The sequence below is a fragment of the Diospyros lotus genome, chromosome 1, assembly GCF_014633365.1.
Source record: "Diospyros lotus cultivar Yz01 chromosome 1, ASM1463336v1, whole genome shotgun sequence".
Taxonomy (NCBI): Eukaryota; Viridiplantae; Streptophyta; class Magnoliopsida; order Ericales; family Ebenaceae; genus Diospyros; species Diospyros lotus.
The window spans coordinates 34,956,887-34,974,295 of NC_068338.1; the positions used below are offsets into that span (position 1 = coordinate 34,956,887).

The following is a 17,409-nucleotide window of genomic DNA, read 5'->3' on the forward strand; positions in this document are numbered from 1 at the left end:
ATCACATACACATACTTATAAATGGAATGCTTCTAAGTTTTGTTTTCCATTTATCCCGACTGTGTAGTATCGTTTTAGGAATAAAATAAAGTATTGGGACAGTTATAGCAATAATGATGGGCATTTTCCCAAGAAACCTAACCCCAACGACAAGTGGCGGGCGGCTTCGCTTGCCTTATCCTTCGCCTCCATTTCCCAGCCACAGAAGAATATAATGTCAGCGCAAACAAATATCGTATCATCATAACCTTAAGAACAAGTTAGCAAATCAATTCTAACCCTATTAATTAATTGTTTCCAGACGGTATTCTCTAGTCCATTGGATATGGCGATCATTCTGATAACGGGATAATCCAACGGCCAAGATTTCTGGGCCCACCTGCCCTATGATAATGAGGCCCGCACCGCCCTATGATAATGAGGCCCGCCCCGCATGGACATTATCCAGATATGATCCAACATTTCGTAGGGTACAGAGCAGAGAACAAAAGCTGTTGATATGTTTAGCAGCACTTCCAGGCACGAGTTTGCGGTAGAAGTCTGTCTCTGTCTGTCTGTCTCTCTCTCTCTCTCTCTGAGTGAGTTGTGATCAGATTTGAGGGGAGATTTAGTTGTAGGTGGCAATACCGTAGATTTCTCTAAGTCAATGGGCATCTGTTGACCACTAAAATAACTATACTAAATGACAGCGATGCATGCTCATCTGTATGGGATAAAAAAATTTCAATTCGACTCTTTACCTTTCAACTCACCAATAGAGTGGACGTTTTATTAATTAAATTTAAAATTATTATCCATTGTTGAAATATATAATTTAAGTAATGCAACCCATACCCATATCTCTATGTTATTGTTTTCTTCACCGGCCTAGCAAAGCATGGTGGGCTGAAGTGAAAGTCCCCTCCCTCCCCAAGCATCTCTGCCTGGTTAGTGATTTCTCTTCCAAGCGAAGCTTTCACTTCACTTGACTTCATTGACTTCACTCGGTCACTTTCACTTTTTAATTGCTTGGACAGCTAGGTCCTTTCCGTCAATAAGATGTGCGAACTATGGCCATTTTCTGTCCCTAATCTTATTCCATCAGAGGTGGGCTGTGACCCGTGAATTCTTTTTTGTCGTGTCCCTCACTCACTCACTCCCGCGCTGTCATCCCTAAACCCTAATGAAGGAGCAGGGCTGATCTCGTAATTCCATCCGAAATGGTGGGCCTTTCCTTCCCTTATCCCCCAATATTCTCTCTCTTTTTATTTGGGTAAATAACAAGCCTGATCAACTTTATGAAGTGCATGCATTACACATCCGCAAAAGGAATAGATATGTCGTCTATGAGATCCATATATATATATAACAGTGTGTTTACTTAAATTTTGCTGATAATATGGTTATATATATCTATTATTATTATAATATTAAATAAGGTGTCCTGTAGGCCATTAGATAATGGGTGAAAGCCCTGGGAATAAGCTCAAGGCCGCACCATATCTTCAGTCCAACGTGAGCCGCCTGTTTAATTATTCTCAAAGCGAATGGTGGGCTGCACTGAGATTTAATTCCCATATATATTTTGCTTATTCTATGAAGAGTAGATAATAAAATCAACGGTCACGAGATTCTGATCAGATTAATCGTTTCCAGTGTGAACCTCCTTTTTAACCTAAGTGTTGCCTATTTATATATCCACAAAACACTTTCAATATAAAATAATAAACGACGGAGCTCACAAAGTCATGCATGTGTTAATTGCACTACTAAACAATGTGAATACGATAAATTCTTCTTTCTATACAACATAAATAGTGCTGCGTCCTTAACGTTGTCCTGTCAAAAATAATTAAAACTTGCTGGATGAAAGAATAAATGAGCTTTTGAAATGTTACCACCATCCACTAGCATATCCACAGCCGAAAAAAAACATTGCTTGCAACAGTTAAAAGCAGAGCATGGCGACGACGATCCAAATCTCTTACATCATCGTCACCAAAACCCACCTCAAAGCTCAGCTAGCTATATATATATATAGATATCTATACACGCCTGTCTGATGACTCAGACTGCAGAGTTAACACACATGGCTGTCACAATTCATGCTTTCTTTCTCTGCTCCGTTCTTCTCCTAATTGGCGTCTCTTGGCCCGCTGGAGAAGCCGCCCGGCCGCCGTTCGCGTGCGACTCGCTGAACCCGGCCACGAAGGGCCTGCCGTTTTGCCAGACGGCATTGCCGGTACCGGAGAGAGTGAGGGACTTGATCGGGAGGCTGGCATTGGAGGAGAAGGTTAAGCTGCTGGGGAACACGGCGGCGGCGGTGCCTCGGCTGGGGATCAGAGGGTATGAGTGGTGGTCGGAGGCTCTTCATGGGGTTTCGAATGTCGGCCCCGGCACCCAATTTGGCGGCGAATTCCCGGCGGCCACTAGCTTCCCTCAGGTGATCTCCACCGCCGCCTCTTTCAACGAGTCGCTGTGGGAACAGATCGGACGGGTAAGTCCGCTCCCTCTCCGTGAATGAAAACACTATTAGGTAGCTATAGTCTAAAGATTCTGAATGGATAAATCAAATTTAATATTGGTTATTCGCTGAAGACGAAGTACTTGGTTGTTTGTTTCTTCAAATTTTAGAACACAAACGTGAACCCCTTTTCGCTTGCCGTCCAATAATCGAAACGAGATTCCCATTCAGTGAATGCAACACGCTCATCTTAAATTATACCAACTGCGGTATCTGCTATTATCTGTCTGTTTTTTCACTCTCATCAATATTAATTCTACCAAAACCAATTGCCGAAATCAGTATGCTTTTATCATTTGTTAATCTAGTAATACACTAGAAATAAAGTACATATAGCTTGTGAAATGAAAAATGGGGGCCCATTAATGGTCATAATCGTTTGATAGGCCGGTTTAATTTAGTACTAGAGATTTGGGAGGAAGAGATATGGGCCATATGGCAATGGAACCTTTTCTTTCCAGCCAATTACTTGCTTTTCTTTTTGTTTCCCCCATCTTTTTCTGGGCTCGCCCAATCATGCTGCTTTCCAAATAAAATTGTGAAGAAAAGCTTTGTAGCTGGTGGGCCACAGTGGGAAGACATACACATTACACATACATATTGCGGGCGCATTTTAGCAGAAGTTAATGAATAATAATAATTATAAAAAAAAAAAAAGCATGTCTTGTTGTGCAGGTGGTGTCGGACGAGGCTAGGGCAATGTACAACGGAGGCGTGGCGGGGCTGACATATTGGAGCCCAAACGTCAACATATTTCGGGATCCGAGGTGGGGGCGGGGACAGGAGACTCCCGGTGAAGATCCCATCTTGGCTGCCAAGTACGCCGCTAGGTACGTCCGGGGCCTACAGGGAGACGCCGGCGGCAGTGACCGGTTAAAGGTTGCCGCCTGCTGCAAGCACTACACCGCCTACGACCTCGACAACTGGAGCGGCGTCGATCGCTTCCACTTCAATGCCCTGGTAGGCTATGCGTTTTCGTGCCTCCTCTTGTTATCAGTATTTTTATAATAAAACAAACAAATATGTCACGCACGTGACCTCACCTCTGATCATTAGTTGGCATGGCAGTGTTGTCACATTGATGTACAGTCACCATGAAAGCTAGCTGCTGCATGAGATTCCGGACCTGTAATTTCTTACCAGTCACAGCATCTAATGTCTTCATCAGAAATACCTCTGTTATTTCATTATTTCTCGATTCTTCTTGTCTTTTAGTTTCTCTTTTGATTCCTACTTGAACCAGAAATGAGGATCAACATTAGCAATGTATATGAGCCTTTGTTGATCTATACATGTTTAATTTGATGAGATTTGACCACTTATAGGTAAGCAAGCAAGACATGAAAGATACATTTGACGTACCATTCAGGGCTTGCGTAATGGAAGGGAAGGTGGCGAGCGTGATGTGCTCTTACAATCAGGTCAATGGAATCCCCACTTGCGCTGACCCTAAACTCCTCCGCCACACCATTCGTGGCAGTTGGGGCCTCAATGGGTATCGTATGCAAAACCACAATTGTTTTGCCTAATACATTCTTCATCATTCCCATAAAACTCTCCTAATTGACTGATTAACTCGTAATTGGGTGTCAAAATTAAGGTACATTGTCTCGGACTGTGACTCGGTCGGAGTTTTCTACGACAGCCAACATTATACAGCAACCCCTGAAGAAGCAGCCGCAGACGCCATTAAAGCTGGTACTTCATTAATCTCTTCCACAAAATTCTACTTCCAACTTTATCTATATAATAGATTTGTCTTATTAATTTAACAGGGTTGGATTTGGACTGTGGACCGTTCCTGGGTATACACACACAGGAGGCAGTAAGGAGAGGTATATTGAGCGAAGGCGATGTTGATGGTGCCCTGGTTAATACTTTTACCATCCAAATGAGACTTGGGATGTTCGACGGAGAGCTGTCGGCTCAGCCATATGGGAACCTTGGGCCGGGAGATGTGTGCACCGCCGCTCACCAAGATCTCGCGCTTGAGGCGGCGAGGCAGGGCATCGTTCTTCTCAAAAATCGGGGCACAGCCCTGCCTCTATCCCCGCGTCGCCACCCCACCGTCGCTGTTATTGGCCCTAATTCTGATGTCACCACTACCATGATCGGCAACTACGCCGGTAATCCATGCCATTTATAATTCTTAAGTTTGAGCCCAATAGTGTTCAGGAATTGGAAATATAAATATTAAACAAAAATGCAATTTCATGTTTGGTTTGAACCAGGGGTGGCATGTGGCTACACAACTCCTCTGCAAGGAATCAGAAGGTACACGAAGACAATTCACCAACAAGGGTGCAAAGATGTGGCCTGCACTACCGACGAGCTCTTCGATGGGGCAATTGACGCAGCTCGTCAAGCAGACGCAACAGTTCTGGTGATGGGCTTGGACCAGTCTATTGAGGCCGAGTTCAAAGACAGGGCTGGGCTTCTACTTCCAGGACGCCAACAGGAGCTTGTGTCGAAGGTTGCCATGGCCTCCAAGGGCCCAACAATATTGGTCCTGATGAGTGGCGGCCCTATTGACGTGTTGTTTGCAAAGAACGATGAACGCATTCCCGCCATGGTTTGGGCAGGATACCCTGGCCAAGCTGGCGGCCTCGCCATTGCTGATATTCTGTTCGGAACACATAACCCAGGTTATTCTTCCTTTTTAAACAAAGTTTTATCACGTACTCCGTATTAAAAAAAAAAAAAGAGGAGTTTGAATATTGTGCGACATTTTAATTTGTGTTACTTAATTCTAGGAGGCAAGTTGCCAATGACATGGTACCCACAAGACTACCTGTCGAAGCTGCCAATGACAACAATGGACATGCGATCCGACCCATCCAAAGGCTACCCAGGCCGGACCTACCGCTTCTACAAGGGCCCGGTAGTCTATCCATTCGGGCACGGGATGAGCTACTCAAACTTCGTTCACACGATAGCTGATGCTCCAACCGTGGTGGCAGTCCCCCTGGCTGGGCGCCGCCGTGGGGCCAACACCACCACCCTCGCTGGCAAGGCGATCAGGGTGACGCACGCCAAATGCGGCAGACTGTCCATTGGAGTACACTTGGACGTGAGGAATACGGGGTCGAAGGATGGGTCGCACGCAGTGCTAGTGTTCTCTACGCCACCAGCAGGGCACTGGGCGCCGCACAAGCAGCTGATTGCCTTCGAGAAAGTACACGTGGCCGCGGGGGCGAAGGAGAGAATCCAGTTGAGGATTCACGTATGCAAGTATCTAAGCGTGGTGGATAGGTCTGGAATTCGAAGAATTCCGATGGGCGAACACAGCCTTCATATCGGCGATATAAAGCACGCCATCTCTCTTCAAGCTGCCACTCTTGGGGTGATCAAGTCATAGGGTTTGTGTGTTCATTAATTCATTCTTGTATTTGTTTCAAATGCCATTGCCATATAATATATAGGTGGGTTGTATTCCGAAGGGATTGTCATTCTGAGTGTCAGTGATAGCTCAATTGATAGCTTTATCAATTAATCAATTGATTCTTGAGAGAGAAGATGAGTAGAAGAATGAGAAATTGAAAAAGAAATTGCTCTATATTTGAGGCTCTTGAGAAAAAGGGCTTTTTTGTTTCTTCTTGTTTCTGTAGAGGAAAAGCCTTGAAATATTCAACTAGTCCTAACTAACTCGTCCAAAGTTAACCACCTAAGGTTAAGCTAACTCACCCAAGGTCCCCAACCCCCTACTTGGTTTATTGTTACCCACCCAATGGGTTAAATACTTGGGTTGTCCAATTGGGTGGGTTTTACTCTTGTTGCTCCCTTGAGCCCATTTTCAAGCCTATTTCTCACTTAATTTAAATTCAAATATAACTTTTTCCTACCCAAACCCTCTCCTCTTGGGCATTCATTAATTAAGGTTTAAGAACAGCTAATTACGGCCCAACAATTTTTATTTGTTTGGGTCCAACTTAGCTCACTTAATGGTTCAACTGAGACCAATTTCCCACATTATAGCCCATGAACTTAAACCTACTCTCCAACCTAATGTTAAACCATCATTGATGGACTGCTTAGGGGGGGCCCTAAATCATTTCATTTAGGCCCGACATTTTTTCAGCCTAATTTTTGCACTCGCTGAATTTTTTAACTTATCCTAATGGTCATATATTTAAATGATCTTTTGGCCCATAAAAGGCCTCAATTCTATTTCCCCCTTCCTCTTCAGTCCAGTCCCTTTCTTCTCCTCTACCTACCTCCTCTCCTCAGTCCAAACATATATTAAACGTAAGCATAGTATATATTCGATCACAAGCATAATACATTCCATCATATTAAAATTCTATCATTCCACATGTCATGTAATCATAAAAAATCTCAAAATAATTTGCCCAATTCATCTTCACATCAATTTTTATAGGTAAATAAGATATACATCCTGGCATTCACATCGAATAGGCTCTTCAAAACAGTTATATATATAGTGGTATATTAGGTATACTTTCTCTGAAATTAGGGGTGTCAAGAAAATAAAAGATATATATATATATATATTAGTGTTCACCCGTGCGTAATCACAATAAATTTAAAAATTAAATTTTAATTAATATTAAAAAATTCATATATTAGTTTTGAAAATATAATATTTTAAATCTTAATTAGTATTGAAAAATCTATGCATTAGCCTTGTATTAAATTAAAGGTAATGATTGATTAATTATTAAAGTAAAATTATTTATTATATTATATATTTATTTATAAATTATAAATATAAATATAAATTAAAACTCCTAAATGTGAGAAAGCATGAATTTTTCAATGCTAATTAAAAATTTATTTGAAAATTTTAATTTCTAATCTTAAAATTTAATTTTACACTGATAACAAAACTTTGAACATATGAATTTTGATTTATTTTTCTTTCACTATGTATTAATTTTGTTCCATAGTTTTGTAAATGTGATAAGTTAAATCTTAATTAATATTGAAAAATCCATACATTAATATTTATTTTTTAATAATTGAGGAATTAATCAAAAATAATATTATAAATATTTTTTATTAATAATATTTATAAAAAATATTTATTTTTTATTCATTGAGAAATTATATATCTATACATGATATAATTAATAATTTAAATTATCTATTCAAATTTTTTATTAATAATATTTATTTAATTGATAGTGAAAAATTTCAAAATACTTTATAGGAAGTTTCCAATTGCTTTGGAATAATAAGTACTAAATGCAAATTATTTTTATTTTATACAAATGAATAATTTTCTATAACTTAATTAATAGTTTAAATTGACTATTCATATTCTTCAAAAATAATATTTATTTTTGATTGATTGAGGGATTAATTGAGGAATTAATAAAAAATAATATTATAATATTTTTAATTAATTGATGAGAAGATTAATTGAATTTAAAATTAAGTTATAAATAATATTGGAAACCCACGCTTAATTTTTTATTTTAATTATTAATTATTACTATCTTTAATTTAATGCAAGTTTTAGAGATAAAAAATACTTTGGCAGACTACTGAAGAAAAAAAATGCTTGGCAAACTATTTAATAACTAAATATTTATATACACATAATAATGCATTGAAAAATCCATGCTTAGAAGTTAACTAACTAAATATTTAAATGGGTGAATAAATAATATACATATTATAAATGGCTTTTAACAATTTTTCAACAAGTAAGTTGGAAAGACTATGAAAAATCAATATAAAAGTGATCTTCTAGCTACATCTTAGTGTAATTTCTTGATGTGTATCCATTCTTGCAGATTAAAAATTACCTACGTACATATGTATATTCATCTATTTAATTGTGTGCACGACAAACTATTTACTAACTCAATATTTAATATACACATAATAATGTATTGAAAAACCCATTATTAACATTGAAAAACTCATGTATTGGAAATTTTATTATTAATTTTATAGTAATTATTAATTACTACTACTTTTAGTAATAATAATTTAAATATTATTAATGCAAGTTTTGGAAGAAATTTTTTTCTTGCAGACTATCCTACTTTTAGAATAATAATAATAATATAAAGATAAAGATAATTTAATTATTATTAATGCAAGTTTTGGAGAAAAAAATTCTTTTGCAGATAATCTTACTTTATTATATATATATATTAACTAAATATTTAATATACACAAAATAATGCATTGAAAAAACCATAATTAGTATTGAAAAACTAAAAAATTCATTGTTAATTTTACACTAATTAACTTTTAGTAATTAATATAAGTTTTGGGGGGGAAAAACTCTTTGCCAAACTATTATACTTTTATATATATGAAGATATGCTTGTGTGTATTTTAGTTTGCATTAATTGGTGTGGCATGAGAAAAAAATCAAAAAAATAAATTAATAGCCAAATCAACCCAACTTAACCAGGATAACTTAACAACAAAAGGTCACAAGAGATCTACGACAAGTGGTCGACATGGCTCACAAGTCGAGAAAAGAGACTGCAAAAGGGTCTCCACAAAAGGCATTCATGCAACCCAGGGCGTCTGCTGGTGGTAAAGTACCTTGCGACTCGGTCAAGTAGCAGTGAGAGGGCAACCCCCGCAGCCTGGCTTGGCATGCGCTCAGGGCCTTAGCTAGTCACGTGACACACCCTCGTGGCTATGAGTTGCTCGCGCTCTCAAAGGTGATTTCCTAACCCCATAAGGCAATATCGATGCCAAACCATTTCCCCGAATACGTAGGGTCTCACAAAACGCGTAAACAAAATAATTTTGACATTTGAAAATCATTTTAGAAAATGATAGACAACCATTCATAAGGAATTCTATCATCAAAAAATGCAAGATAAACGTCATTTATAAGAATTCTAATTTTAGTCAAATTAGGAAAAATCAAGATAAACATTATTTGTAAGAGACTTAACCTTGAACTATTTCGGAGTTCTCCATATCTTTCTATAAATAGACAGACACTCTGTAGCATCCCAAAAATTTGAAGACAAGTAAAAATAAATAATTTGGGTGTTTGAGGATATTTTAGAATATTTGAAAATTTTTGAGAAAATACTTATTTATGATATTTTGAAGAAATAGAAAATTAAGGTGATTAATTAAATTAATTAGAAATATTTATGATAATAATAATAATAATAATGATAATAGTAATAATAATAAAGTAAATCAAATTAAATTAAATGAATTACTTAATTGTGTATATATGTATATATATGTGCGTGCGTATGCATGGCGTGGCCTTATCTTGGCCATATCTTTTTGTGGCTTAAAAGCCACAATTGTGTATAAATAGGACAATCTTGGGCAGCAAGCATGGAAGCCAATTTGAAGGCCAATTCAGCCACTTTTGCTGCCGAGAAACAGAGAGGAAAAGAGGGAAAGAAAAAGAGAAATTGAGGAAGAATAGCAGCAGGCGCTCGGCGGCTAAAAAGGGAAGAAAAAGTGAGGAAAATTAAGGAATTTTGTGGATTAATCGATGTTTAAAATACTTAAGTAAGTGAGTAAAATTATTATAAGTATTATATATTTAAATCACAGATTCTATATGGTTAGATTTGATTAATATAAGTCGTAATCTTATTATTTTTTGTTAAATGTTTTATTTCGCAGCAGGAGTATGAGAGAAGCTACGATCGGCTGTCTACAAGCAAACTCATAACCCTCTCCTCGCATTATTTATTTTCTGTGAAAGTTTTCGAGGTTTCTTGTATTTTAAACCCTGATTTACCGTAACTCGGTTCCACGCATTAATAATTATAATCCGCGTGGCAATCACCCTATGACTTATGTTCTATTAAATGGGATTATTGTTAATGGAATGAGTTAAGAAAATGATGATTTGGTGTCATTCTTTCTGTCCGTTACGGAGCTTTGTATCGCTTCGCTTCCCTTGGGAATGATGCCGAATCTGTTAGGGCTAGGTTGTTAGAAGATTGAATTACGATTTAAATGGGAATATGTGAAGAGTCTTACTAGGAAAAGTGTAATGTGTGGTAACAAGTATATTGAGATGGTTTATTGAGTATGAGAAGTGATAAGAACGTGAATGTCATAATGGTGATTAAGTTGTCATGAATTGAGTGTGCGAAATGATAAGCCTAAGTGACTGAGTTTAATGTTGTCTATGTGTGTCTTAAGGGTATGAGGTACAAATCCACTAACTGTCGACCGTAGGTCGTGGCAGTTGATGGCTGGATGTATGGACGGTAGTTATTGGCTGTTATGATAAGCGCTAACGAGACAGAAGAGCTGGTATTACCATATTTTCGTCATTGGTTTGTGCATATCATGATGTGTGTGCTGCATAGGGATTGTGTTGCATTCACTTGGGGACATGCTTTGTGTGTGATGGGATGTGTGAGCATCTACATGACCCGGTTGGTCTAAGAGCTAACTTGGATTCTTTAGATGAGCTAGTGCATTTAGAAGCATATCGCATGTGTGAATTCTTATGTGTGGGCGTAGCAGGGCCTGATGCTTGGTTTATGGGGGCCTTGTCATCACGTTTATGCTACAAAAGCCGTTGCATTTTCTATTTGTTGCATTACATGGTGAGAATGTGCAGTTTTAAATGTTGGGCATGGGTGGTGGACGTGGTCATGGTAAGATCTTGGGGTGAGACCCACGGCGGCGTGGTCCACGATAAGATCGAGGGTTAGAGTCCTATGACAACAAAAGGATAAGACGATAGTGACAGAGAAATGGACGTGAAAGGGAAATGGAATGGTAGCCTATGGGAGGCTACCAACAAGTATGTATGTAGGACTTGGGTGCCAATGTGTGTTAAATGTAGGCTCCAATGATCGTTTATGTGAAGTTTTTATTATATGTTTATGCATCTAGAAGTAAAGCAGATATCGGGCATGGCATGAAGTGACGTTGCATTGGCATGAATTGCATGGGGTGTCATAGGAAGAGTACAATCTTAAACCTATAACCTTTCTTTCATGAGCTTGCTGAGTCTCGCGACTCACGTTTGTTTTCCATCATTCCAAGTAAGAGATACGCCTGTAATAGTAGGTACGTTCAGCGGGGTTTAGGTCCAGGTCGTCGTGTCAAAGTAGCAAGTGTAGAGCTTCTCCGAAACTAGATCATCGGTGTTATCGTGTCTTTGTTAAGGTTAATGTTTACGTTTTTTGAGATTGTCATATGTTATGTAAGTCTAGGTGGGCCCAATGAATGGTTTGTAAAAACGATTATGAGATATTAAATGATAAAAAGAATATGATTTTAATAATGATTGTATATGAGTTGTGGTTGTGTATTGTTTGGTATCATTTTAGTAATGACCCTCTCACGGATCTCTTAGTGCACGGGGGCTCCAAGAGGCGGGCCATTACACACTCATTCTAAAAAAATGTACATTTCTGATACTGGTGTAAATATTATTTTGGGCTTTTATCACTCTCAATGTCTTATTTAAGTATTAGAGTGTTTGTATAGGAACTCTTCGCATTATTTTCTTCCTTGCAGACTCAAGTTGCTGGATGATAGTGTTCTCAATCAAATAAATTTATTATTGTATCTGGACAAGAATAAATGTATTAATTGTTTCTATTAATTTGGTGCTTTTGTTTAAGGAAAAATCTCAGTAGCCTTTCAAACTGTTGAATAGGCTACGTATGTTAGGTAACTGGTCTGGCCTTGCGGCCCAAAGAGCCATAAATTGTCCAAATTTAAGAAGATACAGAAAAATTGAAGCATTTATTTGGTCATTCTGGAGCAAAACGAGTCATTGTCCAAATATTCAAATGCTGGTAAAGCCTGACTACTACGACAAGCTGTTATCTACCTTGGAGCCAAATTCAAAGCTTTCTGACTGATTGTCCAGAATGGCACACAAAGTGGGTTTCCTTGTCTTCCTTTAATTTCTTCGTCTTCGTCTTCATCATCCAGAAGCTAGCTGGCGCACTGGTTCTTCCTTTTCTTCTGAATGTTGACAGGATTGGATTACTTGGGGCTGCGGGCATATCTATTTTGACGAATTATTGTTATTATTAATTGTGAGGCCGTTGTTAGCCTCACAATTTTGTTCGTTGAGTCTATCTATCTAGAAAAAGAAGCAGCAGAAGGGAGAGAAAGAGCCATTGAAGCCTAGATTATAAATGTTTTGAATAAGAAAGAAGTAATCCCACCAAGTGTTGGGTTGGGTTTCCATCTTAGTTGGAGGATGACTTAATTAGAAGAATGATCCAATTTTTTTTATTAATATTTTTATTTTATGAAACTAAAATATTTTAATGTATTAGGGTTTTTTATAGCCTTTTAGACTATAAAATTTATGCATAACAGGTGAAGAAAATAAAAGAAAGAAGATAAATTTTTAGGAAAAATTTAGATTTTCATTCTTGCTTGTACAGCTATGATCGAACAGGCGATTAAATGGTTGTGTGTGTTTTTTGACTAATTTGAAATTTTGAGGGTATATTCGAGACTTCTTGTTCTAAGATCTGGACGGTAGAGATTTTATTTGGTGGCCATGATCCTTGAGAATCAAGCCATTTTTATTCTAGTTTGTGGTTTGACTCGGATTTCTAGTTTTGCTTGCACAATGGTGATAAAAAAGGAGATCAGATGGTCTATTCTGGTCCGATTGAGCTAAGATTAAGAGTGTACGTTTTGAACTCGTGATTCTAAGATCTGGACGATGGAGATTTGTTTTGGAAGTCAAGATTTTTGGAAATTGAGTCGTCTTTATACTGCCTCCTGATTTAGTCTATTCTTCATTATCTCTTTAATTATTTTATTAATTTGAGATAAAATTGATTATGTTTTTATCTCTTATCTCTTGTGACTGTTGAGAGGATTTTATAATCTGGATTTGATGATATTAGTAGAACTTTTAGTTGAATTTTGGTCTCGTAATTTTTACTTCTCATATTGAGAGAATTTTTCATATAAATTGATTGTCTTCTTTATTTTTGTGATTACACTTGATATTTGATTATTTTATTTCCTCATAATTTTTTACAAACCAAGGCCGCCATCCAATTGCTTGAGGAGGTCACTAATTACAAAAATTAAGAGTTCAAATTAAATGTAGCTTATCCAACGATACATAATGCAAAATATTTAACATCCTACGGATAATGCGAATACTACATATAAAGTCCTGTAATAACGATAATAATGGAAATGCAAGCTCTGTGTGTGTGTGTGTGTACTGCAGGCTGACAGGCTTGTTTGACTCTTTCGACACATTGGATTACATGTAAAAAGATTTCAATCCTCTATTCTATTCCTGACCACATATATATAATTCCCCTCTCTCTCTCTCTCTCTCTCTCTCTATCTGCGAATGTGAATCAACTTATGGGTGAATAATGAACCATGGGCATGGCCCATAACTATCTAACTGAGCCCTTGACTTTTGCATCCCCTACAGTGGATGAATGAATCATGTCTAGTAAGTGAGTAACATCATTCGTGTCCGAATAATAATGTCACAATTGAGTCATGTAATGATGCATATATTTACCGATCATAATAAATACACGACTATTGCAGTTGAACATTGCATTAACTAGAGCCAACGTGACTATCACAATTCAAATAGCTAAATTGACTAACGCTGAATTGAAATCGTAAAAATACGTAACAATTTGGAGAAAGGGATTGGAAGCGATAATAGATGGATGAGCAGGACCCAACCCAAAATCAGCTGGCAAATGCATGGGCACTGGGGTGGGGCAGCCCCCCCACAGCCACAGCTAAGCCAAGCCTTAAGCTAGCTCAAGTTCGTGACGCGCACGTTGCCCGCACATGGACGGACCACTTCCCCACCGCCACGTGAAATCACATCCTCTCGGCACGTGCGCCGCAGCCCCTCTCTCTCTCTCCCTCTCTCTCTCTCTCTGTGACATCTCCTTCCTCCCACCACTTTTAAAATTTAAAAGGGGAAACCCAATCGAAACAAAGCATCATCCCCCCTTGTAACGTAAATGAACCCCCCATTAGAATTAGATTAGATTAGAATAAGACTAGATAAGTGCAGTCACTAAGTTAGTGCTCCCTGCTTGCTTGCTTCGCCCGAGAGAGAGAGAGAGAGAGCTTAGCTTAACGAGCTTTATCTTTTTGGGTTTCGATTGCTGGCTGGGTGGGTGCTGAAATAATCAGAGAATCTTTAGGGCTTGGCATCGCAGTTATGCCCCCTTTGGTGCCAACATGTCTTGAGAATGGGAGCGTCCCCCTTTCTTTAAAATGGAAGAAAGCAGTGGATTTAAGAGAAAGAATGGGATTTAGTAAATTTTAATATTTATAGTTTTTTTTTTTAATTTTTGACGTTATTTTTAAAATTTAAAATTTATTAAATAACCCACCCCCAGTTCCAATCATTATTATTCTTTACTTTAGTAATTCCCCACCACCATTTCAGCTTGCCATCCTTAAGTTTCCATATATTTCCCCTCCGCTTTCCTTATGTTTTCTTGCATTTTATTTGTCTATGAATCACAGAATACATCTCATCTCATCAACCCTCTAATTTCAAATATTAAAATGTTGGAATTCATTCTATGTTAATCAGCAGGCAAGCATGATTGATATTTCTTTCATTTAATTTGTTAGATAAATTTTTAAATTTAAATAAAATTAAATTTTCAATTAAATACACTAAAATAGGTATACAAGACTTATTCCACTATACTCCATTATAAATATAGTTTCCTAATTAGCTCTCTTGCTCATAAGTTAAATAAAATATACGAGAGAGAGAGAGGACATAACTCAATCATTGAATTTATATGCCTAAAGTATATGTCACGGATCGATATATATATATATATAACTAAAAGTCATTTATTAGAGTGAGGCCAACTATTTATAATCGTGGCATTTGAAATAATATCTAATTTTATCTATGTAATATGCAAATTATTGACATACTTTAAAGTCCAACGATATTAATTTTTTTTTACGTGTAATATGCTCCGAATTATCTGGTAGTCAACCTTACCATGGGAGCATTTTTAAAACCCAGTTGTAACAACTGTTTCAAGCGAATATGCAGCTTCGGTTAGTGCATTAATGTATTTTTCAATTGTTTTGAAGGTAAAGGGGACAAGAATATATGATGATTATTAGCAATTATAGCACGGAATGACAACATATGGGTATTAGATCCAAAAGAATGCACAACAGATCAGCCCCCCCTCTCCCACCACCCCAATAATGAACCTATCACAACTGCAATATGGCTAAAGTAGTAGCCATCAGCAGCCATTGCAGAATGGGTACAAGACTTTAAAGCCTGGGATGGCCTATTTGGCACTGCTCAAGGCAAATATAGAACTGGGTGTGTTAGACATGGCATGTGTTGCTTCTGCGTGCTCTCGAGAAGTGCCCTAAAGCAGGACACTTTTAAGAGGACAGAAGCAGATTGGCCATTTGCCGTTTTGAGGACAAATTGGTGCGAACTTGAAAGGACGCTTACCCTTGGGTTGTAGGGTACCTCCTAACAGCTATGGAGTTAAGACAAAAGACATGGATGATGGAAGAGGAGTTGATGCGTGGCTGGAGGACGCCTGCCTAAGACTAAGAGTTGGATGGATCGTGCAATGTGGGAGGAGGCTGATCTGTATAATAAAAGCTCATCACTGATCAGTACTCCTCCTCCAACTAAGAATTCGGGCCCCATTTTGTCCAACCTGGAAAGAAAAATATTTTTTCTTTCTGTATTCACATGTTCAACTAAAAGGCTTTTTTTTTTTGCAACTACAATACAAAAGCAGTTTGAAGAGTCCTTAGAATAGCACATCCAACGGTTGAGTTAGGCTTATAATAACCAAATTCTAAGAAAGAAAGTAAGTAAACTAATTGGAATAGCAACAGTAACGTGTGCTCAAAATTTAGTCGTCTTGCACATATTTTTCTATCATTAATTAAACGCAGCGAAAGTGACCGTATTACTCTCAGTGATTTAACATGTATATCTTGTCTCTCTAGATTTTTAGGCCGCGATCAAGAACAATGACTATAGATTTGGGCCTTTAAGTTTGCTAATTATATAAGACTTTAAATAAGGCAAGGATATGATTTAAAGGGAGCTGACCCGGTTACCCCTTGATGGTCAGGTCATCCCCTAATTAGTTCCTGATCACACTACTTTTATAAAAAATAAAATAAATAAATAAAATTTTATGTCTTCTTCAAAAAAAGACATCTTTAATTATATTACTTAGATAATAACTTTCTTAGGATACACTAAAAGGGGATGAAAACGGTACATCCAACCACTAATAATGATTTAAGTTAAATAATCCTTCTAATTTGGAGTGGAGTTGACCAAACACCACTTCACATATTGTGGATCCACAATAATTACATATCATTTGAGCAAATGCGGCTAATCCTGCCTACGGTTTGGGACACTTAATAATGCTCTCATCATCTGCTGTACATATATATATATATATATATACTAATTTGGTTCATATTTGACATTGCATGTTTATATTATATTCAAATCATTAAATTCTTCCAATAGACTCTACCTAAAAGAATTAGGATTTGTGATATTATTATGTACTAAAATACATATGTATGTTATACATGCATGATTTAATTTAAGCTAAGAAGAAGAAGAAGAAGAATAGAAACGTGGCAAAGAGGTGGGACCCGGTGCGATGATGATGGGAAAGGGTAGTTGGGGAAGAGATTATTTTGTGATTTGGAAACACTTCATATTTATCAAGAATTTCTGATGATTATTATTTTGTTAAACATAAAATGGGGGGGGTAGGTGTTGTGGTCACCTTTAACTTCATTAATTAATTAATGCGTATGGTACGTATATAGTGGTAGATGTCACATCTCTCTGTCGTGTATTATCGATCAAAATTATGGTAAAGTAAATTTTATGTTTAGAATTTAATTTTCTAATTAAGGGAAGTGAGTGAAATCTCCTTACTAACTCGACAACCAATTTG

The 17,409-nt window shown here is 37.3% G+C and overlaps 1 protein-coding gene across 1 annotated transcript; it reads left to right on the top strand.

Moving 5' to 3' along the window:
* Positions 1-1,844: 1,844 nt before the first annotated feature.
* On the top strand, positions 1,845-6,059 carry LOC127807200 (probable beta-D-xylosidase 2). Its single transcript, XM_052348389.1, has 7 exons — positions 1,845-2,476; positions 3,179-3,463; positions 3,829-3,998; positions 4,104-4,201; positions 4,279-4,629; positions 4,735-5,148; positions 5,257-6,059. The coding sequence occupies exons 1-7, from the start codon at positions 2,042-2,044 to the stop codon at positions 5,859-5,861; spliced, it is 2,358 nt and encodes a 785-aa protein (XP_052204349.1). The 5' UTR covers positions 1,845-2,041; the 3' UTR covers positions 5,862-6,059.
* The last annotated feature ends 11,350 nt before the right edge of the window (positions 6,060-17,409 follow it).

Coding starts and splice junctions, on each gene's coding strand:
- LOC127807200 (XM_052348389.1), top strand. CDS start 2,042: ATGACTCAGACTGCAGAGTTAACACACATGGCTGTCACAATTCATGCT. Junction 2,477..3,178: donor TGTGGGAACAGATCGGACGG/GTAAGTCCGCTC, acceptor CTTGTTGTGCAG/GTGGTGTCGGACGAGGCTAG. Junction 3,464..3,828: donor GCTTCCACTTCAATGCCCTG/GTAGGCTATGCG, acceptor GACCACTTATAG/GTAAGCAAGCAAGACATGAA.